At 46.6% G+C, this 24,073-nt stretch overlaps 1 protein-coding gene across 4 annotated transcripts in view; it reads right to left on the reverse strand.

Moving 5' to 3' along the window:
• The window catches only part of XDH (xanthine dehydrogenase), a 153,223-nt gene that overhangs the window by 64,176 nt on the left and 64,974 nt on the right, over nt 1–24,073 (reverse strand). For all 4 annotated transcript variants that reach the window (XM_029593031.1, XM_029593030.1, XM_029593032.1 and 1 more), the window contains 4 exons: nt 22,005–22,179; nt 20,967–21,056; nt 9,838–10,007; nt 8,696–8,819 (listed from right to left, as the gene is read on the reverse strand). In XM_029593031.1, the coding sequence (XP_029448891.1) occupies nt 8,696–8,819; nt 9,838–10,007; nt 20,967–21,056; nt 22,005–22,179 (559 nt within the window). The remainder of the gene's footprint in view (nt 1–8,695; nt 8,820–9,837; nt 10,008–20,966; nt 21,057–22,004; nt 22,180–24,073) is intronic.

Consider the following 24,073-nt stretch of genomic DNA (forward strand, 5'->3'; position numbering starts at 1 on the left):
TGTCCCCCCGCCGCCGCTGCCGCCGCCGCCTGGAACAGGCACCCACCCGCCCGCGGCCTAGATTTAACACGCGACCACCCGGCTCCCGCCACCGCCGCCTGTACCCACGCGGCCCTCCGACAGGTATTTAAAAATTTTTATTTTTTCTTCTGACAGGTTTTATGTGTCCCACATCATTACATTTTCTCGATCATCTCTGTATCGCTTTTTTTTTAAATTGTGTTTTATTGTTTTTGAGTGTCTTAAGCGGTGTCGATGGATTTGTTACTAGACTCACAGTCCTAACTCCTACTAGGGGGAGGCGGTAAACTAACACGTTACGGCCGCGGCAAAACAGTGCGTTACTAATGAGAGAACCTGAGTGCCCGTTACGGTATCGGAGGGGAATAGCTAATTCCTTCATTATACAGCTAATTCGTTCATTTACATGCCGGGTGCGGGAAGGGTTACGCGTCTGTTTTAAGAAGCGCTACGGACACGCAAAACTGGAGACTGTATCGCTGGTTTGCCTTACGCGTCCGAATTGTGCGCAGCGAGCTCGTTACAGACGAGAAATCTTCAACTGAACTTTACTGTATCGAGCTGTGAGGAAATTAGATCCGAGAATGATTAGTTCCGATTTAGAAAGATACTCAAATCCTCTCTCTTTAGTCTGGCATTTTCTAGCTGATTTTTGCTGTGATAGATTGGCTTGGGCTCCAATGTCCTGGTGCATAGTTTGCAGCTAATTATGTTCAAGATTTCTGCTATGGTCTGTCTTGCTTTGTTTTGTCATTGTTTTGATCTGTCTACAGAATAGTTTGTATGTATGTCGATTAATTGTATTATGTAAGTCCATTGTCATCCGCTGAGATTTGCAGATCAGCGGAATATAGATTGTTCAAATAAATAAATTAATTAAATAGGTGGGGTATCTGAGTCAGTTATCGTACAGAAATTCTCTTTACCCCAGTAAGTGGAATGGTGGTGAGACAGCTTGATAAATCTCAGGTCCAACAGTACCAAATAAGGATGTGTATATGTAAATCAGTAGCTTAGGAACATTTATTAATTTAAATTGTCTTTTTTCTGCCTAGCTAGTGTGTAATTCAGTAACAAACGAGACAGCCCTGGCCACTTCTTTTGAAGTTAGGAAATGTTAAATTGTGGAAGAGAGCAAATGTTCTTCTGAAAGACAAAAGAAAAGCAAGTATCTCTTGTTTATGATGGTAATCAAAGCTTGTATTTTACCTTTGAATAGTTAATAAATGGGGGAGAAGAAGAGACCTTAGTGCCTAACAACTACAAATGATGCCAGTAATCCTATTGACTGGAAGCCATTTGCTGGCCAACAATATTACCCTGAGGACATTCCAGTAAAGAGGGAATATTATGTATATATAACGTAATATAATTAACTTTTCTCTAGCAGCCTATCAGACAAGGTTGAAATTTAAACTGGCAAATGGCATACTTCTGCATCAAGGTTTAGGTAAGTGATACAGTATATATTCATCTCTGTAGCCAATAATAGGTAAGAGACAGATTACTAATCATAATTGTCTCTTTGAAAACATGGATTTTGTTTGCAAAGAAAGATAGAGAGAGAGAGAGAGAGATAGCCATGAACTGAAACATTACCTGCAATCTGCTTTTGGGGTTATTGAAAATAAAGAAAGAAAAGGAAAAAGGTGTTTTCTTTGTTGCAGGGAGTCTGCTATTGAGCTGCCCTAGCAAGTTCTTATCCAATAACTGGAATCGGCATAGCCTTTGTTATTATGTAGCAAGAACAAGTAAAGCGATTTTTAGATAAATCTTGGTTTATTTTGGGGTTTTTTAGACAGGTAAACAGTATTGGGTAGATTTTAAAAGGGCCGTGCATGTTCCCATAAACGCGCACATTTCGCCGTGCACAAAGATACGTGCTATTTTATAAAGTATGGGGTAGATTTTAAAAGGTGCATGCGCATGTTCATGTGCGCCTGCTACCCGGCACACACACATGGATGTGCCGATTTTATAACAAGCGCGCACTGGCTCGCTTGTTATAGAATCCGGGGGCTGTGCACACAGGTGCGCTGGATTTTATAATCCGATCGCGCATGTGCAGGTGTCGCGCACAAGGGGGAAGGACTTAGGAAATTCCTGTGAGGCAAAGCATCCCGGCTTCCCCAGTTCCTTCCCAGTCCACTCCAATTAAAGGAGCGGACTGGAAGGGAACTTTCCTACCCCCTACCTCACCTTCCCTACCCTTCCCCTCTCCTCCCCACCCCCTAAATCCAAGGTTTTTGGGGGGGGTTTTACCTTTGTTCAGCAACTTACTTCATTTCCCGAGCTGAAGTAAATTGCAATCACAGGAAGCCAGATCTTTGGGACAGTGAACAATGGCGCTGTCCTGGCCCGCCCCACCCCGCCTCTCCCTGCCCAGAACACGCCCCCCCCCCCTGGCATGCCACTTTCAAGGAGCCCGGCACTTATGCGTGTACTGGGTTTACGCGCACAGACGGGCCCCTTCTAAAATAAGTGCAAGGCCCTGCCGCGCGCATAACCCCCGCATGCGGGGGATTTAAAATTTGCCCGGTGTTACACATTCAGAGGTATTCATTGTAAAATTGACATCATTAAAGAATTTTAGACCTTATAAGCGATGAAAATTCTAACCAGAGGAGTTATTTGTACACTGCAGCTCACCCCGAATCAAAGTGCCCCCTTACAAAGGTCCATATATTGAGTATCAGGCTGACTCTCTCTCTCTCTCTCTCAAAATGTTTGTAAAGCTGCAAACATGCATGAAGAGTATTTTATAGCCTACACAAATACTTTATAAAATAGCGCGTATCTTTCCACGTGTTTATGGGCGCATGCGTGGCCCTTTTAAAATCTACCCGTAAGTGAGCAGGTAATCATTGCCAAAATTGTTTGTTTGAATTTTTTATACCATTCTGTGGGAAAATGATGAAACAAAATTTCTTTACCTGTTTGATGGGATGTACTTGATTTTGGGAAACTGTTTCGAAGGGAAACATTGAGAAATGTTGTTTGGAAACAAATACCTTGCTATAAAATGAATAAAATTTTCATGAAATAGTTTCTAGCTTTCTCGTATCTCATATTAAAGTGCATATATATCCATAACCACTTATTATATTTCAGGTGTATGGGCTTGGCTGCGACTAAACTCGGTTTGAAGGAATATCTTGACTAGTACTAATGCTAATTGATTTAATTGTATCATCTTTCTACTATTCTTCTAACTCTTCTTATTTGGAGAATTAGCAATAAGGAAGCTTGGATAACTGGAAGCTGTTAAATTTGGAAGCAAGAAGCCAGGAAGAGTTTGGAGTAATAGTCTCACAGAAATGGAATTCTAAAGACTTGGTAGTATATAATGGATAAAGGGCATAGAGTTGGTGATATTTTGTTGTGCACCCCTCAGACACAGTAGTTCAGTGGAGTATTGACCATGGTAAACATGAATTCTAAGAAATTCAATTCTTTGTGTTTAATGTATGTGAAGAACATCTGCTACAACAAAGCGATGTGGTGGGAACGAGTGCTCCTACTGAATGGCGAGAATGTGAGATTCTCTGTAACATGATGTGATGAGATTTATGTAGACGTATAGCTAGAAGAGTTAAGGCTGGAGTGGGCTTCTTTACAGGAAAGAGGAGGATCATCTGTCTAATATGCTTGTTCCTTTTCAGGTTACAATTGGGACAAATGTGACGTGTGCCTATGTTTCTTCAACCAAAGGATGGTGAGAGAATCCTGATGCAACCGGATTGTGCAAGAATCCATCCATAACCTAGCAGTAAGAATGCTTTTGTATTAATGCGCGTTTTCCAAGTGTACCAAGATTATTGGGTGGTTGTCTGATTTAAACTGTGCCTTTGATGTGTGGTGACCATTGTGCAGAGTAACGGGACATGTTTTACAGAAGGCTATGGGGTAAACCTTTTTCCCCAGACAGGGACTGACAGTAGTCCTGGAGGTTTTGGGTGTGACATGTTGGGGCCGGTTGGGAAATCTGGAGTATCGTTGACACAGGAAGAATGTGGAAAGTTATTCAATCTGTATAATTCATATTTCATGATTTATTAATGTAATATTTGGAGAAGAATCCATGCAATAGAGTGCCTATACTGGGTGTAGAGCCTATTATGATTGTAGATGTCCAGTCATGATAGAAATGTATTATGATTATGCTCTCCATGTATGTGTAAATTACAGTGTAATATTGTTTTGTACAGTTAATTTGTGACAAATAGTAGTCCCAAATTTGAAAAAAAAAAATGGGAGAGAGAATGTAGGGAAGTTTGATTTCCCTCACTAAAAGGATTGCATTCAGACAGTATCATGACTTCTTGACGGTTTTGCAAAGTCAAGTTCAAAGAAGTGCTGTGTCAGGCAAAGAGATTTTGCTTGAGATTCTCTTGAATATGATTTTCAGCATATTTGATATTTGCCACCTAAAAGTTAGCCATTTGTTCTAGGTTCTCCCCCTGAAGATATCCGTCTTTCTGCTGAAACAATAGCTCTGCTGGAGTATTGGCAAATCTGTTATTCAAATCAGTGCGTTGAACATGAATATATGTAGTAACATGTTGCTGGCTGCTCACTGCATATGGGAGAATGCTTGCTGAATTTTTATGAGTTAGTTTGATTTAAACACAATTTTTGCTATTATTTTTGTACTGATTTTTGCAGTATTTTTAATGGTCCAGTCATGATTACTTTTTAAACTACTATTCCTTATTGGTGCTTGAATTGGCCATTTTTCAATCTAATTTTCAATTTCATTTGTTAGTCTAGATCCTTACTGTAATGTTTTGATTTAATTTCTTTCTACAGAATATGAGGTAACCCTTATTTCTATTTTTTTGCATTGGTTTGTTGGGTTCCTTTTTTTTCAGTGGTCCTGCTTTTTGAAAAAAAAAACTTCAATATGCTTGACTCTGCTCCTTCTATCCTCCAGCTGGCTCCATTCTGTATGGCTCAGAGAACTGCTTTGCTTCCCCCTAGACTTTAATGGAATCAAACTATATGAGCCCAAAAGGATACAACTTATTTCGAGAACCATACCCATCTGATTCAGTAGCCACAAACCAGACCCAAAATGGACTCATTTGTCATGCCTTTCCATTTGAACCGAAGCCAGTGTGCATTCATGGTGCCCAGTCCTCCTCCTCTGGCAGCGGGATCGTGTGCCTTCTGCTGCCGCAGAAGTGGATGTCACGCCCTCAGGTGTCCAAGTTAGCGTATGCGATATCCCTGCACTAATCATTGCCTACTGAAAAGTGGTGTGGCTTCTCCATGCATGTTTCCAGGAACCCACTGAAACCAGTGAACCTCCCAGGGCTTTCCCACAGTAGTTTGTGCGCAGCTGGGTAATGCATCTCAACAGATGGCAGTGCAGCAAGACAGGTCATGCAAGGGAAATATTCACTCAATTGATTTATAATAGTGGAAAGCAAGATTCACCCCAATTAACACATTTTCGAGCTGTATTGTTTTCTCTAGCCTTGTCTAGCATGTACTCTACAAAGATTTATTAGCCCAATCATTGAAACTGCTTTATGTCTCCCATATAATATTAGTTCTTAATCAAGCAACCAATGATTATTATGTCTTCTTAGTAATTTAGGGTGCATTAGCTTTAGAGAATCCAAAGCACTCCTTTAACTAAATTATAATATAATGTTGTGAGAACCTCTCAGCTTCATAATAAAAACCCAGAGGCATACAGAAGATACGAGGCTTTGAAACAAGTATTAACTGACCAGACAAGGTGCAGGCCGGATGATGACAGGGAAAGAATAATCAACTCAAAAATTCATTAGTCAGCGTGTGATAGACTTCTCAATGCTTAATTTGCTTAGATTAATTTAGAATGCGCTCCCCAGTTAACGAGGTGCAGTAAAATAGCAAATAAACCTACTGAGCAATTTATTACACTCAGAAAAATAGAAGAGTTATCTCTTGGATACTATAAAAATCACATTGATTACTATAAAAAAACAGACTCACTAGCTCGCTGCTGGCCCCAGCGATAGACTGAATCATAAGCAGTTTAGCAAGTCAGACATCCTCTTAAACAAATGGTTGAATGTTGCAAGAAATGGCAATAATTTAGAGAAGAAAGATTATTAAAGAAATAAGACAATTTATTTGGCCTGAGAATCTAAATTTAGGCTCCCAGTTTCATTAGGTCCTGACATTTAGGAGCTACAGGGGCAGAGTTAAGAGCAGAGAAACAAAGGGGCAGATTTTCAAAGGGTTAGGCGCGTAACCCCGAAAACCTGCTCCTGCGCGCAAGCCCCAGGACGCGCTTATGTCCCGGGGCTTTGAAAAAGGGACAGGAAGGGGCGAGGGCGGGACCGAGGCCTCCGGCACAGTGGCTGTGCTGGGGGATGGCGTGCCGGCGCGCGCATGTTACGCCTGCCAGAGGCAGGCGTAACATGCGCCAGAGGCAGGCGTAAATAAAGAAATAAAGGTGGGGGGAGGGATTTAGGTAGGGCTGGGGGTGGGTTAGATAGGGGAAGGGAGGGGAAGGTGGGGGAGCGTAAGGAACGGGGAAAGCCATCGGGGCTCCCCTAGGGCTCGGCGCGCGCAAGGTGCACAAGTGTGCACCCCCTTGTGTGCGCCAACCCCGGATTTTTTAACATGCACATGTTATAAAATCGGGTGTACATTTGCTCACACCTCCAAAATCAGAGCGGCCTTGGAGGGAACTTTCCTTCCGCTCCCCCCCAGCTTACCCTCCCTTCCCCTATCTAACCCACCCCCAGCCCTACCTAAATCCCTCTCCACCTTTATTTCTTTATTTACGCCTGCTTCTGGCAGGCAAAACTTACGCGCGCCGGCTGTCAGCACGCCATCCCCCGGGACAGCCGCTGTGCGAGAGGCCTCGGTCCTGCCCCCGCCCCCTTCCTGCCCCTTTTTCAAAGCCCCGGGACATAAGCGCCTCCTGGGGCTTGCGTGCAGGAGGAGGTTTTTGGGGTTACGCGCCTAACCCTTTGAAAATCTGCCGGTGCGCCATGCCCCGACACAGGCCGCTGTGTGGGAGCACTCGGCCCCGCCCCCAGAATGCCACCATACCCCTGGCCACGCCCCCGGACCGCGGCCCCGCCCCCGGACCGCCCCTTTTTCGAAGCCCCGGGACATACGCGCGTCCCGGGGCTTGCACGCGCAGGGGCAGTTTGGGGCGGCTTTTCAGGGTTTACGCGCGTATGTTACGCGTAACCCTTTGAAAATCTGCCCCTAAGTGTATTTCCCATAGACGCAAAATGGGAGAAAAGCCTTTAATGAATCTGGCTCTAAGTTTGGCTGAAAATGGGCATCTAACTTAGGTGCATAAATGTGGGTGCTCAGCTTTTCTTGAATGTCAGCCTCGAAGTGTACAAAGGACCTTTGTTATTGGGGAGGTGCATGCATTTAATTCTTTTTCATTTTTGTGCTCACTACTTTTATTTAGTGCATATTAAATAGAAATGAAAGTCGAACAAAAACAAAAAAAAAAAACCAGCTGGAAAAAAAATGAAGCAAACTGAAAAACGATAGAAAAAAGTGTTCTGGCTGCACACTTTATGTACTTGTTATGTACAGAATGTTAAAAGATAGATGTATAGACAGATAGATATGGATACATACAGTATATAGTAAAAGGTATGGTTTATGCAAGGGAGGACTGACCATTTACGCAATAGGGCAGTGCCTGAGGGCCCCCAGCACTCTCCCCTCTGCTCGAATGGCTGGTTAGGGGCTAACGACCCTTACTGCCTGGGACACCAGATCACTGTCGTCCGCCCCTGTTTTATGCTGTGAAATACTTTGGCTGATCAGTCGTAATCCCCTTGTACCGGGGTCGTTTTGAATGGTCTTTCTATGCAATTTTTTTTTTTTTGGCTGTTCACTTCGGTAGTCTTGAAAAAAATCCATTCTTGGACTGACCCATCAGCTTTTTCATAGGTAGGAGGAAAAACCTGTTTGGTTTTAGTTCACAGCTTGGCGTCTAAGTGCATCTTTCTTTACAAGTCCCGCACTTTGCCTCAGTCCTCCGCTCTTCCCATTTGGACAATCTCTGGCAGTAAATAATTTCCTTTTAAACTTTGATTACTTAAACGTGACAAAATATTACACCATGGCTCATTTCACACTAGCTTGACATAGCGAGGATGAGGGTTTTTTTTAAGTCATTTGCTCGGGTAACTTGGCTGTCTGGAAATGACCTTCCCTCAGTCCAGCGAAAGCTATGTGCAGTCCTCCCTAACGAGTGCACTTAAAGCGGGACTGAGGGGAGGCATTTCCATTCCCATTAAGGGCAGGATCAGAAAACGTAGATTGGATTTTCAAGCCAATGAGTGCTGTTTTCTGCAAAAATCTGCCCACAGGGGGACAAAAAAACAAAACAGATGCAAAGTCCACAGGTCCGTAGGCAATTTCCAAAGCGAAAATACGTGTGTAGTTTCCCATTTGAAAATTAGCTGCGAGTCAACTGCAGCCTTTTTCCCTACCCGGCCTGTTTGAAAATCACCCCCAGCATTGCACACAAAGGCTCTAGCACTGGGAGAAAATGGGAGCCCGAGTGCCCCCATGAAACCCAGACCCACCTTGGGGGATGCCTTTCCATCACCGTCTCCCTCTCAACCCTAACCAATCTTCTCCTTCCTTTCTTTTTTCTGCAAAAAAAAAAAAAACCCAAAAAGCAAAGTCATACCAGGCTCTCGGCAAACACGGTCTCATCGTGCAAAATGCCTGTGACATTGTTCCCAGGAACCTCCTGAGCAGAAACGAAACACTCAAAGCCCGGGACCCGCTGGGCCTCTGTGGTATCAACGGAGCTGTGGAGAAAGGGAAAAGAGACGCACAGGGTTAGTACTGAGTTCATGGAGAATTTAGCAGGGCAGGAGGAGGCTGACTACTCGGTAAGAGATAAATACCGCACGGACTGCGCGGGAGGGAGGTCATCGTTCTCTCTCGTAGGCAATCCGACTGGTAAAATGGCTTTCTACATGAAGCCATGCTTCCGCAGGGCTATCGGAAGGTGATATTTCCCCAGGGAAAGGGTGAAGGATGCATGCAACGGCCTTCCAGTGGGGATGGTGGGCACAAAACCAGAAACACAATTCAAGAAGGTGTAGGACACGCGCGGAGGGTCAGATCGATAGTGGGTGTGGGAGACAGGCTGAACCATGTGCATTAGGAAGCAATGACCTTCATCATGAAATGCCTTTGGAGGGGTCGTCCCGGTGGCTCACGTGCTGTTAGGCAAAAGGAGCCGGGTTTGCTTCCCGGCTGTTCTGCTCCCCGGGCTGGTGGGGAGGAGGGAAGCTTCCGTTGGCGTAGAACAGCGGCACCTGGCAGCCAGGCTTCGAGGAAGGGAGCCTGCGATTCCTGGTCGAGGGCTGGCACTGCAAGGGCTGGGCCACCGTTGGGAAGGGGGGGGGACTCCCCCTTCCCAACGGTGAAGGATCAGGGCACCAGATCCCAGCTCCAGGCTCCGTACAGCCAGAAGTACAAAGGGACAAGAGGAAACTGCCAAGAGGCAGGCTGCTGCTGGAATGCCCTAGGCTTACATTTTGACCTTTCCTGACAGTTCCCCCTTGGTACAGATTATCGGGGCAGTCGAAACGCAGGCGCCAAAGGCCTTTCTGCTCTCTCAATGGAATTCACCAATCACCCAGATCTGAGTGCATGGTAAGGGCAGGGGACGCGTGACGGGGGAGGGGCAGCATGGACCGTTGACAGTACCAGAGCCAAAACAAAAATGCATCTAAAAAATGACTCTTTTTTTTTGACCCTACCCTGGTAAAAGGTTCCTCCAGTCCTAAGGGTATCCAGCCAAGCAAAGGCACTTACATTAGTTTGGCATGGGCCTTGGTGCTGGTCACCAGGGCTAGGTGGAGCTCCTTCTCAAAGCACGGCATGTCATCGCAGTAGACCGCCTCGCCACACGCTTGCTTGGCTGCTGACACGTGCATCAGCGGCCGCCCCACCATGTCCTCAGGGCACTGACCCGCAGGAACTTCCTATAACAGAACAGTATGAAAGTGTAAAGAGGTGAGTCTCCTTCAGTCACCCCTTTTGTCTCTCTTTTGCCCTTCCCGCCCTTTCTCCCCAGGCATCACCGAAGGTCAGCAACCGGGCGTGCAAGAAAGTCCTCTGCTACGGTTCACAGGCTGTTTCCTTGTACCCTGCTGGGAGAGCCCATCAGAGCTCACAGCAGCAGCAGCGTGGGACAGAAGAGCTCCCATCACCCTGCCTGCTGCTGGGTTTCAGCAAACCCTGCTCCCCATCTCACCCAGGCTGCTTTATAATAAATTGTTGCTCTCCAATTGTCACGCCTTTTGGGCCCGATTTTCAAAAGCAATTTACGCACATAGGGGCAGATTTTAAAAGCCCTATGCGCATAAATCCAGCTGGATTTACATGCGCAGGGGGGTTACGTACACCGAGCCTATTTTGCAGATGCCCGGAAAAGCGTGCAAGCCCCGGGATGCGCGTTATGTCCCTGGGCTTCAAAAGGGGGTGGGGTGTGGGTGGTCCGGGGCGGGGTCATGGCCAGAGGCCTTCGTAGGGCCACTAGGCCGGGGGATTGCGCGCTGGCTGAGTGCCGGCGCGCGCAACCTACGCCTGCTCAGAGGCGGGCGCAACTTCTAAAATAAAGGTTGGGGGGGTTTTAGGTAGGGCTGGGGGGGGGGGGGGCGGAAGGAAAGTTCCCTCCGAGGCTGCTCCGATTTTGGAGCGGCCTCGGAGGGAACAGGGAAAGCCATCGGGGCTCCCCTAGGGCCTGGCGCGCACAAGGTGCACAAGTGTGCACCCCCTTGCGCGCACCGACCCCGGATTTTATATGATGCGCACGGCTGCACACGCATGTTATAAAATCGGGCATAGATTTGTGCGTGCCGGGTTGCGCGCACAAATCTACGCCCGCGCGTGGGTACTAAAATCTGGCCCATAAAGTACAAATCAGCTTCTGAAAACATCCAGGACTTTGGGCTCCCACCAAAGCACGCAGCGAAGGGATTCCACACGCACTGCACGAAGGCGTGGAAGCCCTTCACGAGCGCACTTTTGATTTTCGAAAGTACGTGCATAAATGGACACTTAACACATTGAGAGCTGCCCCCTAGCGGGTGTGAATGTGCGCGCGTACGCCGCGCAGGGGTACGCACCTACCCGCTAATTTTCAAAGCAGGCTTGCCCGCGTAAGTCCACACTGAAAATTTAGGCCAAAGGCACGTTCTACATGGAGCCTTTAGCCCTATCTGGGCTGTTATAAAATTGCCCTCTATAAATGCAATAGAGGTATGTGCTTACACTTTCAGTTTATACAAACCAAACGGGTTACAAAATCCATAAACATCTCAGTAAACGTAAGAACATAAGAACATGCCATACTGGGTCAGACCAAGGGTCCATCAAGCCCAGCATCCTGTTTCCAACAGTGGCCAATCCAGGCCATAAGAACCTGGCAAGTACCCAAAAACTAAGTCTATTCCATGCTACTAATGCCAGTAATAGCAGTGGCTATTTTCTAAGTCAACTTAATTAATAGCAGGTAATGGACTTCTCCTCCAAGAATTTATCCAATCCATTTTTAAACACAGCTATATTAACTGCACTAACCACATCCTCTGGCAACAAATTCCAGAGTTTAATTGTGCATCGCGTGAAAAAGAACTTTCTCCGATTAGTTTTAAATGTGCCCCATGCTAACTTCATGGAGTGTCCCCTAGTCCTTCTACTATCCGAAAGAGTAAATAACCGATTCACATCTACCCGTTCTAGACCTCTCATGATTTTAAACACCTCTATCATATCCCCCCTCAGCCATCTCTTCTCCAAGCTGAAAAGTCCTAACCTCTTTAGTCTTTCCTCATAGGGGAGCTGTTCCATTCCCCGTATCATTTTGGTCGCCCTTCTCTGTACCTTCTCCATCGCCTCCCACTCCCAGCCTCCCTAGCATCTCCTATGGGATCCCCGCAGGACCTGTAGAAGAACAGAGGCTGCTCCTCATGAAAGAGATAACAGAGAGGAGGATGGAAACCCTACACCAGTTAATCTTTACCCCAGTGGTGGGGAAATTCATAGAGACTCTACTGAAGGAAAGGACACTGAAGGGTGGGTGCTGGTTGCAGTTTACTTGGATTTCCTGTCCCACAGAGGAGTAGGCCCCAAGATGGCGTACTGGATTAGAAACAAGCTGAGTGATGGATGGCAGAGGGCAGTGGTAAATGGGATTCACCTTGAGGAAAGAAAGGTGACTGGCAAGTACTTCAGGGATCTGTCCTGACCTTTATGAGAGATCTTGTGGAGGGGGTTAGAAGGAAAATTTTGCAGGTGACATTAAGACCTGCAACCGAGGAGAGACAACCCTGAGGGAGAAGTTGATCTAAGAAAGCTCAAGCAATGCTTGGGGGCTTGGCAGTTAAGATTTAGTGTGGCTGCCAAAAAATCTGCCACTCCCTATCAGTGGTGTCCTTTGTCTTTATGGCAGCAGGGGCTTCAACAGGTCTGCTTGCCAGCAACAGGGGTCAGAGGTCCCCCTAGACCTTGCCCCTGTGTAGGATGTCAGCGTAGTGGGGTGGGTTAGAAACATGCACCATTCCCCATTGGGAGGGATCATTTGAGTTTATCAAAACTCCTCTGCCCAAGTGACGTAGCGGGATTTTGGAGAGACAGCCTAGGTACAGGGCTGAGACAGTGAGTATCTCTCTTTGCATGGGATACTTGGTGGGTCTGACCCTCTACAGGGATAGCACCAGAAGCAGTGAGCTCTCTTTTGGGCAAAGGGGTGCAGGGAGAGAGGAATAACTTCAGGAGGGGAGGGGAGTTTCCTGGGAGTCCAGAATAAGCTGGAATGAAGTGTTCCTAAGGAGAAATCAGAATCTGAGAAGCCCCATAAAGAAAGAAAGGGATTGCACAGATAGCGCTGGATGAACGTACTGGGAGGGTCCAGAGAGAGACTGCCAGCCTGGGAAAATCCACAGAACTGAAGAGGCTCGACAGAGGCACAGAGCTGAGCGAATCTGCCACCCAGCGGCACTGGGTGTGCCCAGGGAGGAAGCCTGCCCAATCAGGAGAGCAATCTGTTTGGCAAGTATTTTGGACTTTATTTCCTGGAGTGCTCTGTCAGTGGGTGTTCTGTTGTGGGATTTTAATTTCCAGCCACCAATTTTTAGTAAAGACTTTAATTTTGAACAGTTTGGAGTGGAGGGTGATTTTTGGGGTCTCTGGACTGGTGTGCAGAAGAGCGCCAGAGCGGAAGAAAACCCCAAGGGCCTTGACAAGACCGACTTGTCCCTGATCCCCAGGAGGTCATGGGGCCTTGCATGGGTCCATGACTCTCCCCATGTCCCCAAGAGCTGACTGGGGTCAGGGACTACAAATGCAAAAAAAAAAAATCGCATTCATGCATTTGAGGTGCAGAAATTCAAGTCAGCAGTACACAATGGGAGGTGAGAAACCGATGTGCACCAACCAGGAGCAAGACCTCGGGAAAATGATGTCTGATGACCTCAAGAAAGCGAAACATTGTGAGAAACAGAGATTCTAGGGTGCAAAAGCTGAGGGTTTGTCCAGAGAAAGGTGCAGCGTCTGTACCAAAAGCCATATTAGATAAGATTTAAGGACCTAAATCTGTGTACCCTAGGAGGAAAGGAGAGACAGGGGAGATAAACCGAGACATTCAAATACCTCAAAGGGATAAATCGGGCACAAGAAGAAGCAAACCCTTTTCAGAGAAAACAATGCTCTAGACAGAGCAAGAGGTCAGGGTATGAAGCTTGGAGGGGGGAGGTTAGACTCGGGAATTACAGCAGAAAATATTTCTTTACTGAAAGGATGGTAGATGCATGGAATAAACTCCCCCAGTAGAGACAAAAAGGAGAGTGGGACTATTTCGTGTTTAGATAACGAGTGAAATCTATGCTTTTTACGCAAGCTTATGGGTAACTGATGTACTTACATTTTATGAATTCTAGGGTTGTTATGTTTTGGTTTTGTCATTGATTTTATGTATGTTTTGCTTGTATGTTTGTTGTGAACAGCAGCACGCCTAAGATGGTGAGAATGGAAGCAGACTATCGGCAATTTAGAAAGATGGTCAAAACATGGTTATTTCTGATGGACTGAGTGAGGGCTCCGATAATGTCATGATGGCAGCCAAATAATTTATAAATACATTTTTAGTAAAGTTCAGCAATTTGTTTACAAAAAATGTGTTTTGTTGCAGGCTGAGTGTCATCTTTTTTTAATTCGTCAGCAATTCATCCACTTTGATGTTACCAGGTCAAGTTATTCCTTTTGAATTTCAGTAATTGTTTTTATGGTTTATTTGGTTTTCTATACCGTCGCATCAGTGGGAACCTTCACAACGATTTACAATCATTTAACAAGGAAAGTACAATAATATATAGTAAAAGAATGATGACAGCTATAATATATATAAAGAAGTAAAACATTAGTAATAGTAGTTAATCTAAAATATTGTAGACTAAAGCTGTATAAATATCAAAGGACAATAAGAATCGTGGGAGCACCGCTAAATAGCATAACTATGAGATAAACAAAAACAAGATTTATTAATCAATAGCATTGAAAACTGTTTTTAGAATCAAGTTCCTGTACTTTCTCAGAAGTTGCATTTTGTGATTTTTATATTTTATTATGACATTTTATGATTGTTATGTTTATTATGACTTTTGTTATAGTAAAGAGTTGGACTAAGCCTTTGGGTGGATGATTATAATTTACTCTATGTACTTTAGTGCTGCTCTAAGCTTCACGGGGCTCATTCAGTACATGTGTATGACTCCATTTAAGTTAGGATTTCTGTAAGTATTTCTTGTAGCGTTCACTATTGTTTTTTATTTTTTTACTTGGGTTTTTGTGACATTAAAATGCCCTTTTTGTTAGTCTGCAGATTAGCCGTACACCGCTTGAAACAAATAAATTATCTGTATTAGCGGTATAAATGATCGCTACAATAAATAATAACCAATAAGTAACAGAACTGAAAAAAGCCTGGGACAAACACAGAGGATCTCTAGTAGCAAAGAAGGAAACCCGTCTAGGGCAGAGATAAGGTGAAAGGTGATAAAAGACAAAACAAAGGATGGATAGAGAAGGGAACAAGCTAGAGCTGCTGCAGGCCATAGGGTAGCCACGTTGGTGCTGGCAGGCTGAAACTCCCCAGAGAACAACAACCAGCAGGTGCCAGCAGGTTGCTGGTGGCCAGGTGCTGTCTAGGAAGGCTGCAGGGACCTAGGAGGCCAAATACTGGTTTTGGTAAGACATGGGGGACGCTGAGTGCTGTATTAAATATGGTCATCTATCCAGGATGGTAGAGAATCAATGAGGAGGCAAACATAAGCTGGTTTGCGTAAGGATGGGAAGCTTTTATGGCTGGCAGTTGTGATATGAGCTTGTAATATGGATGGAAATAACTGGGCAGATTAGATGGCCCAATTGGTCTTTTTCTGCTGTCATTTAGTGCATTATTATCAAGACAGAGACACAGTGGAAGAGTTATATAGGAGCGAGGGTAATATACATCAGGAGTGAGGTGCAGAGGCCTAGGAAGGATAATATACATCAGGAGTGAGGTGCAGAGGCCTAGGAAGGATAATATACATCAGGAGTGAGGTGCAGAGGCCTAGGAAGGATAATATACATCAGGACTAAGGTGCAGAGGAGTAGGAAGGATAATATACATCAGGAGTGAGGTGCAGAGGCCTAGGAAGGATAATATACATCAGGAGTGAGGTGCAGAGGCGTAGGAAGGATAATATACATCAGGAGTGAGGTGCAGAGGAGTAGGAAGGATAATATACATCAGGAGTGAGGTGCAGAGGCCTAGGAAGGATAATATACATCAGGAGTGAGGTGCAGAGGCCTAGGAAGGATAATATACATCAGGAGTGAGGTGCAGAGGCCTAGGAAGGATAATATACATCAGGAGTGAGGTGCAGAGGCCTAGGAAGGATAATATACATCAGGAGTGAGGTGCAGAGGCCTAGGAAGGATAATATACATCAGGAGTGAGGTGCAGAGGCCTAGGAAGGATAATATACATCAGGAGTGAGGTGCAGAGGCCTAGGAAGGATTATATTCATCAGGAGTGAGGTGCAGAGGCGTAGGAAGGATAATACACATCAGGAGTGAGGTGCAGAGACGTAGGAAGGATAATATACATCAGGAGTGAGGTGCAGAGGCCTAGGAAGGATAATATACATCAGGAGTGAGGTGCAGAGGCCTAGGAAGGATAATATACATCAGGAGTGAGGTACAGAGACGTAGGAAGGATAATACACACCAGGAGTGAGGTGCAGAGGCCTAGGAAGGATAATATACATCAGGAGTGAGGTGCAGAGGCGTAGGAAGGATAATATACATCAGGAGTGAGGTGCAGAGGCCTAGGAAGGATAATATACATCAGGAGTGAGGTGCAGAGGCGTAGGAAGGATAATATACATCAGGACTAAGGTGCAGAGGCCTAGGAAGGATAATATACATCAGGAGTGAGGTGCAGAGGCGTAGGAAGGATAATATACATCAGGACTAAGGTGCAGAGGCCTAGGAAGGATAATATACATCAGGACTAAGGTGCAGAGGCGTAGGAAGGATAATATACATCAGGAGTGAGGTGCAGAGGCCTAGGAAGGATAATATACATCAGGAGTGAGGTGCAGAGGCGTAGGAAGGATAATATACATCAGGAGTGAGGTGCAGAGGCCTAGGAAGGATAATATACATCAGGAGTGAGGTGCAGAGGCGTAGGAAGGATAATATACATCAGGAGTGAGGTGCAGAGGCCTAGGAAGGATAATATACATCAGGAGTGAGGTGCAGAGGCCTAGGAAGGATAATATACATCAGGACTAAGGTGCAGGTGTCCAGGAGGGGTAATTACATCAGGACTAAGGTGCAGGAGTCCAGGAGGGGTAATTACATCAGGACTAAGGTGCAGGAGTCCAGGAGGGGTAATTACATCAGGACTACGGTGCAGGTGTCCAGGAGGGGTAATTACATCAGGACTAAGGTACAGAGGTCCAAGAGGGGTAATTACATCAGGACTAAGGTACAGAAATCCAGGAGGGGTAATTACATCAGGACTAAGGTACAGAAGTCCAGGAGGGGTAATTACATCAGGACTAAGGTGCAGAGGTCCAAGAGGGGTAATTACATCAGGACTAAGGTGCAGGTGTCCAGGAGGGGTAATTACATCAGGACTAAGGTACAGAAGTCCAGGAGGGGTAATTATATCAGGACTAAGGTACAGAAGTCCAGGAGGAGTAATTACATCAGGACTAAGGTGCAGGAGTCCAGGAGGGGTAATTACATCAAGACTAAGGTGCAGGAGTCCAGGAGGGGTAATTACATCAGGACTAAGGTGCAGGAGTCCAGGAGGGGTAATTACATCAGGACTAAGGCTCAGAAGTCCAGGAGGGATAATTACATCAGGACTAAGGTGCAGGAGTCCAGGAGGGGTAATTACATCAGGACTAAGGTACAGAAGTCCAGGAGGGGTAATTACATCAGGACTAAGATACAGAAGTCCAGGAGGGGTAATTACATCAGGACTAAGGTACAGAAGTCCAGGAGGGGTAATTACATCAGGACTAAGATACAGAAGTCCAGGAGGGGTAATTACATCAGGACTAAGATACAGAAGTCCAGGAGGGGTAATTACATCAGGACTAAGGTACAGAAGTCCAGGAGGGGTAATTACATCAGGACTAAGGTACAGAAGTCCAGGAGGGGTAATTACATCAGGACTAAGGCTCAGAAGTCCAGGAGGGGTAATTACATCAGGACTAAGGTACAGAAGTCCAGGAGGGGTAATTACATCAGGACTAAGATACAGAAGTCCAGGAGGGGTAATTACATCAGGACTAAGGCTCAGAAGTCCAGGAGGGATAATTACATCAGGACTAAGGTACAGAAGTCCAGGAGGGGTAATTACATCAGGACTAAGATACAGAAGTCCAGGAGGGGTAATTACATCAGGACTAAGGTACAGAGGTCCAAGAGGGGTAATTACATCAGGACTAAGGTGCAGGAGTCCAGGAGGGGTAATTACATCAGGACTAAGATACAGGAGTCCAGGAGGGGTAATTACATCAGGACTAAGATACAGAAGTCCAGGAGGGGTAATTACATCAGGACTAAGGTACAGAAGTCCAGGAGGGGTAATTACATCAGGACTAAGATACAGAAGTCCAGGAGGGGTAATTACATCAGGACTAAGATACAGAAGTCCAGGAGGGGTAATTACATCAGGACTAAGATACAGAAGTCCAGGAGGGGTAATTACATCAGGACTAATGTACAGAAGTCCAGGAGGGGTAATTACATCAGGACTAAGGTGCATGAGTCCAGGAGGGGTAATTACATCAGGACTAAGGTGCAGGTGTCCCGGAGGGGTAATTACATCAGGACTAAGGTACAGAAGTCCAGGAGGGGTAATTACATCAGGACTAAGGTGCATGAGTCCAGGAGGGGTAATTACATCAGGACTAAGGTGCAGGTGTCCCGGAGGGGTAATTACATCAGGACTAAGGTACAGAAGTCCAGGAGGGGTAATTACATCAGGACTAAGGTGCATGAGTCCAGGAGGGGTAATTACATCAGGACTAAGGTGCAGGAGTCCAGGAGGGGTAATTACATCAGGACTAAGGTACAGAAGTCCAGGAGGGGTAATTACATCAGGACTAAGATACAGAAGTCCAGGAGGGGTAATTACAGCAGGACTAAGATACAGAAGTCCAGGAGGGGTAATTACAGCAGGACTAAGATACAGAAGTCCAGGAGGGGTAATTACAGCAGGACTAAGGTGCAGGGGCCCAGGAGGGGTAATTACATCAGGACTAAGGTGCAGGAGTCCAGGAGGGGTAATTACATCAGGACTAAGGCTCAGAAGTCCAGGAGGGATAATTACATCAGGACTAAGGTGCAGGAGTCCAGGAGGGGTAATTACATCAGGACTAAGATACAGAAGTCCAGGAGGGGTAATTACATCAGGACTAAGGTACAGAGGTCCAAGAGGGGTAATTACATCAGGACTAAGGTGCAGGAGTCCAGGAGGGGTAATTACATCAGGACTAAGATACAGGAGTCCAGGAGGGGTAATTACATCAGGACTAAGATACAGAAGTCCAGGAGGGGTAATTACATCAGGACTAAGGTACAGAGGTCCAAGAGGGGTAATTACATCAGGACTAAGATACAGAAGTCCAGGAGGGGTAATTACATCAGGACTAACGTACAGAAGTCCAGGAGGGGTAATTACATCAGGACTAATGTACAGAAGTCCAGGAGGGGTAATTACATCAGGACTAAGGTGCAGGAGTCCAGGAGGGGTAATTACATCAGGACTAAGGTACAGAGGTCCAAGAGGGGTAATTACATCAGGACTAAGGTGCAGGTGTCCAGGAGGGGTAATTACATCAGGACTAAGGTACAGAAGTCCAGGAGGGGTAATTACATCAGGACTAAGATACAGAAGTCCAGGAGGGGTAATTACATCAGGACTAAGGTACAGAGGTCCAAGAGGGGTAATTACATCAGGACTAAGGTGCAGGAGTCCAGGAGGGGTAATTACATCAGGACTAAGATACAGGAGTCCAGGAGGGGTAATTACATCAGGACTAAGATACAGAAGTCCAGGAGGGGTAATTACATCAGGACTAACGTACAGAAGTCCAGGAGGGGTAATTACATCAGGACTAATGTACAGAAGTCCAGGAGGGGTAATATACATCAGGACTAAGGTGCAGGTGTCCCGGAGGGGTAATTACATCAGGACTAAGGTACAGAAGTCCAGGAGGGGTAATTACATCAGGACTAAGGCTCAGAAGTCCAGGAGGGGTAATTACATCAGGACTAAGGTGCAGGAGTCCAGGAGGGGTAATTACATCAGGACTAAGGTACAGAAGTCCAGGAGGGGTAATTACATCAGGACTAAGGTACAGAAGTCCAGGAGGGGTAATTACAGCAGGACTAAGATACAGAAGTCCAGGAGGGGTAATTACAGCAGGACTAAGATACAGAAGTCCAGGAGGGGTAATTACATCAGGACTAAGATACAGAAGTCCAGGAGGGGTAATTACAGCAGGACTAAGATACAGAGGTCCAGGAGGGGTAATTACAGCAGGACTAAGGTGCAGGGGCCCAGGAGGGGTAATTACAGCAGGACTAAGGTGCAGGGGCCCAGGAGGGGTAATTACATCAGGACTAAGATACAGAAGTCCAGGAGGGGTAATTACATCAGGACTAAGATACAGAAGTCCAGGAGGGGTAATTACATCAGGACTAAGATACAGGAGTCCAGGAGGGGTAATTACATCAGGACTAAGATACAGAAGTCCAGGAGGGGTAATTACATCAGGACTAAGGTACAGAAGTCCAGGAGGGATAACTACATCAGGACTAAGGCTCAGAAGTCCAGGAGGGGTAATTACATCAGGACTAAGGTGCAGGAGTCCAGGAGGGGTAATTACATCAGGACTAAGGTACAGAAGTCCAGGAGGGGTAATTACATCAGGACTAAGGTACAGAAGTCCAGGAGGGGTAATTACAGCAGGACTAAGATACAGAAGTCCAGGAGGGGTAATTACAGCAGGACTAAGATACAGAAGTCCAGGAGGGGTAATTACAGCAGGACTAAGATACAGAAGTCCAGGAGGGGTAATTACAGCAGGACTAAGATACAGAAGTCCAGGAGGGGTAATTACAGCAGGACTAAGGTGCAGGGGCCCAGGAGGGGTAATTACATCAGGACTAAGGTGCAGGAGTCCAGGAGGGGTAATTACAGCAGGACTGAACTGCAGGGACGGATAAAACACAGCATGAATGAAAATTCAAATGTAACCTAGACGTACCATCGTGCTATTGATGGCTGCTGTGGTGCTAGCATGGAGCTATGATCTCTGGCTAGTTTTGTTGATGTTTTTGGCGACCTGTTTGTCCTTCCCTCTCCTTACCTGGAAGAGCTGGATGCTGGAGGGAGAGTCCTTGTGGAACAGCTCCGTGGCGCTCCTGTGCTCCCGGGGAATGTGGTCACCGAGGTTATTCTGCAGCAGATGGACAATCAAAGTAAACCTTCTTTCTACACATTCCTTACTCCTTCCCAACTGCTAACATTTATTTTCTTCTTCTTCCAGTTAAGCTTCTCATGCCCTTACATATGTCTTAGTGTAAGACACTATTATAATTAAAACATTGCTGAAAAAAAACAGTGTTGCGTAAAATAAACCATGTTCCATAAGACACAAGCAAATTCTGTATTCCATATCTCCTCTCACGTACCAACTGGGTAATAAATTCTGTTCTTATCTTGTCTATGGCGTTTTACTTGTATACTTCTTACTGCAAACGTCTTCTAACTTAATTACATTATTCACCTTCCGACTCTTTCACCCAAAAAGAAGAGTTGGATGTCTAAAGCATACTCAGCCAGCCACTGTTTCATTCTGTACGCTCTGCCTCACTAATTACACCCGGTGGCCATAATTCTTTGCAAACCCTACTAGGCCACTTAAGAGTAAATTGTCTCTTAGCCTGCAGACGAGACTGCACTGCCGGCAGAGCTCATTACTCTTGATGAAAAAACAACAACAAAGAGAGCTTTTTGTGAGGGCAGTCATCGGGTTTAGCCGAAACCAGTTCACCGAGAACCAGCTCCTTCCATGGTGCCGGCAGAAGCACCAACCCATCAGAGAACAAACAAGCAGCAGAGCAGCATTGCTGACCATTAATGGAGCTGTTGGGCTTGTGCGTCTTATTCTTCCATCACCCCTTCCCTTCAGCTGAAAATATCATTTCACTAATTAGACGTTACGCGGAGAATACAGGCGCTCCATGCCACCAGGTCACCTAATCCCTGCCCCCAGGATCTGCCATACCCTAACTCATCCCAGACCTAGGAGAGATTCCGCCAACGGAGCTCCTGCCCGTGCCACTTTATTTCTATTTCCGTAGGGCCCCCGGGGGGCCCCCCCGCAGCACCCCGAGCAACTTACGTCGGCACTGAGCTCCCCGGAGAGTTTCTGCAGCACGGTCAGGTAGAACTTGAAGAAGAAACTGAGCGCGAGGGTGCGTCTGAATTCCACCATGCCGCCGGGGACCCCAGGACTCAGGGACATCTCGTCGGCCAGCAGGCGGCAGGCTTCCCGCAGCAACTGCTCATCCCACTCTCTGCAAGGGAGAGGAAGGAAAAGCGTCCGGAAATGGATTACTGGAATCACACGGGATATAGCGCGCCCACGTGCACCGGGACACATGGGAGCACGCAGAAAAAAACCCAAAATGGCGGAGGTACCATAGAATCAAAGGGTGCGGGTAAGAGCAACAATTGGCAAAGCTTCAGCCTTTGTCACTGCAATATCACGGGGGGGGGGGGGGGGGGGGGGGGTGGTGTTGGGCTGCGGACAGGGAGTTAATGAGACCCGAACTGACTCCCTGCGGCCAGGAAGTTAGCGAGGTCTGGACGAGCCAATTCATAAAAGGCAATAGGATCTTACACAGAGCACTTGCATGTTCCTAATTTTGTGGTTTGAGATAAGGAAGGTGTCTGCTGGGTGTGAATTAAACAGGGGATCTTGTAGGCTCATCTAACCATGTAGGTGGAGTATAAAAGGAAGAAAATAACCACAATTGTCTTGGTTAAGGAATATCTTACGAGTGGCCGGCAGTTGGGATATATCCTTGGCAGTGTGGACTGAAATGGCTGGGGGGCAAGGGGGGGCTGGATGGGCCACTCCTTTTCTGCCATCAGCTACTATGAGGTCCATACTAAAAAGGGGTTTGTCCAGGGAACATTTAAGATAGCTGGGAAACAAAATTTCCCCTCTCTCACCGGCTAAATTTTACCTTTCTATCAGGGACAAATTTAACCAGGTCAAAAGAGGGAGGGTGGGAAGAGGGGCAGGGCTTAATTTTAACCAGGAAGTGCAGATTTTGAGCTCTACCCGGATCAACTTACATGGGCAAGTTTGGTTGGAAAAAAAGTGTCGTAAAGTTACCCGGATAAATATTCAGCAGCAGAAGCACCCAGGTAACGTTAAGTGAGTAGATTCAGCAGCAGATGGGCTCGGGTAATGTTAGGCGAGTAGATACAGCAGCAGATGGGCCTGGGTAATGTTTAGGGATGTGAATCGTTTTAGGACGATTAAAATTATCATCCGATAATTTTAATATCGTCTTAAACCGTTATGTAACACAATACAATAGAGATTCTAACGATTTATCGTTATAAATCGTTAGAATCGTGAGCCGGCACACTAAAACCCGCTAAAACCCACCCCCGACCCTTTAAATTAAATCCCCCACCCTCCCGAACCCCCCCCAAATAACTTAAACATTTCCTTGCCAAATCCTACCTCCTTCAACCCCCCACCCCCCCGAACCCCCCCCCCCCCCAAATGACTTAAATTACCTGGGGGTCCGGAACGGCAGCGGTCCGGAACGGGCTCCTGCTACTGAATCTTGTTGTCTTCGGCCGGCGCCATTTTCCAAAATGGCGCCGAAAAATGGCGGCGGCCATAGACCAACAGGATTTGACGGCAGGAGGTCCTTCCGGACCCCCGCTGGACTTTTGGCAAGTCTTGTGGGGGTCAGGAGGCCCCCCCCAAGCTGGCCAAAAGTTCCTGGAGGTCCAGCGGGGGTCAGGGAGCGATTTCCCGCCGCGAATCGTTTTCGGTACGGAAAATGGCGCCGGCAGGAGATCGACTGCAGGAGGTCGTTCAGCGAGGGTTCCGGCGCCTCGCTGAACGACCTCCTGCAGTCGATCTCCTGCCGGCGCCATTTTCCGTACGGAAAACGATTCGCGGCGGGAAATCGCTCCCTGACCCCCGCTGGACCTCCAGGAACTTTTGGCCAGCTTGGGGGGGGCCTCCTGACCCCCACAAGACTTGCCAAAAGTCCAGCGGGGGTCCGGAAGGACCTCCTGCCATCGAATCCTGTTGGTCTATGGCCGCCGCCATTTTTCGGCGCCATTTTGGAAAATGGCGCCGGCCGAAGACAACAAAATTCAGTAGCAGGAGCCCGTTCCGGACCACTGCCATTCCGGACCGCCGCTGGACCACCAGGT

The sequence above is a fragment of the Rhinatrema bivittatum genome, chromosome 3 (genome assembly GCF_901001135.1).
Source record: "Rhinatrema bivittatum chromosome 3, aRhiBiv1.1, whole genome shotgun sequence".
In the NCBI taxonomy this organism is placed as follows: domain Eukaryota; kingdom Metazoa; phylum Chordata; class Amphibia; order Gymnophiona; family Rhinatrematidae; genus Rhinatrema; species Rhinatrema bivittatum.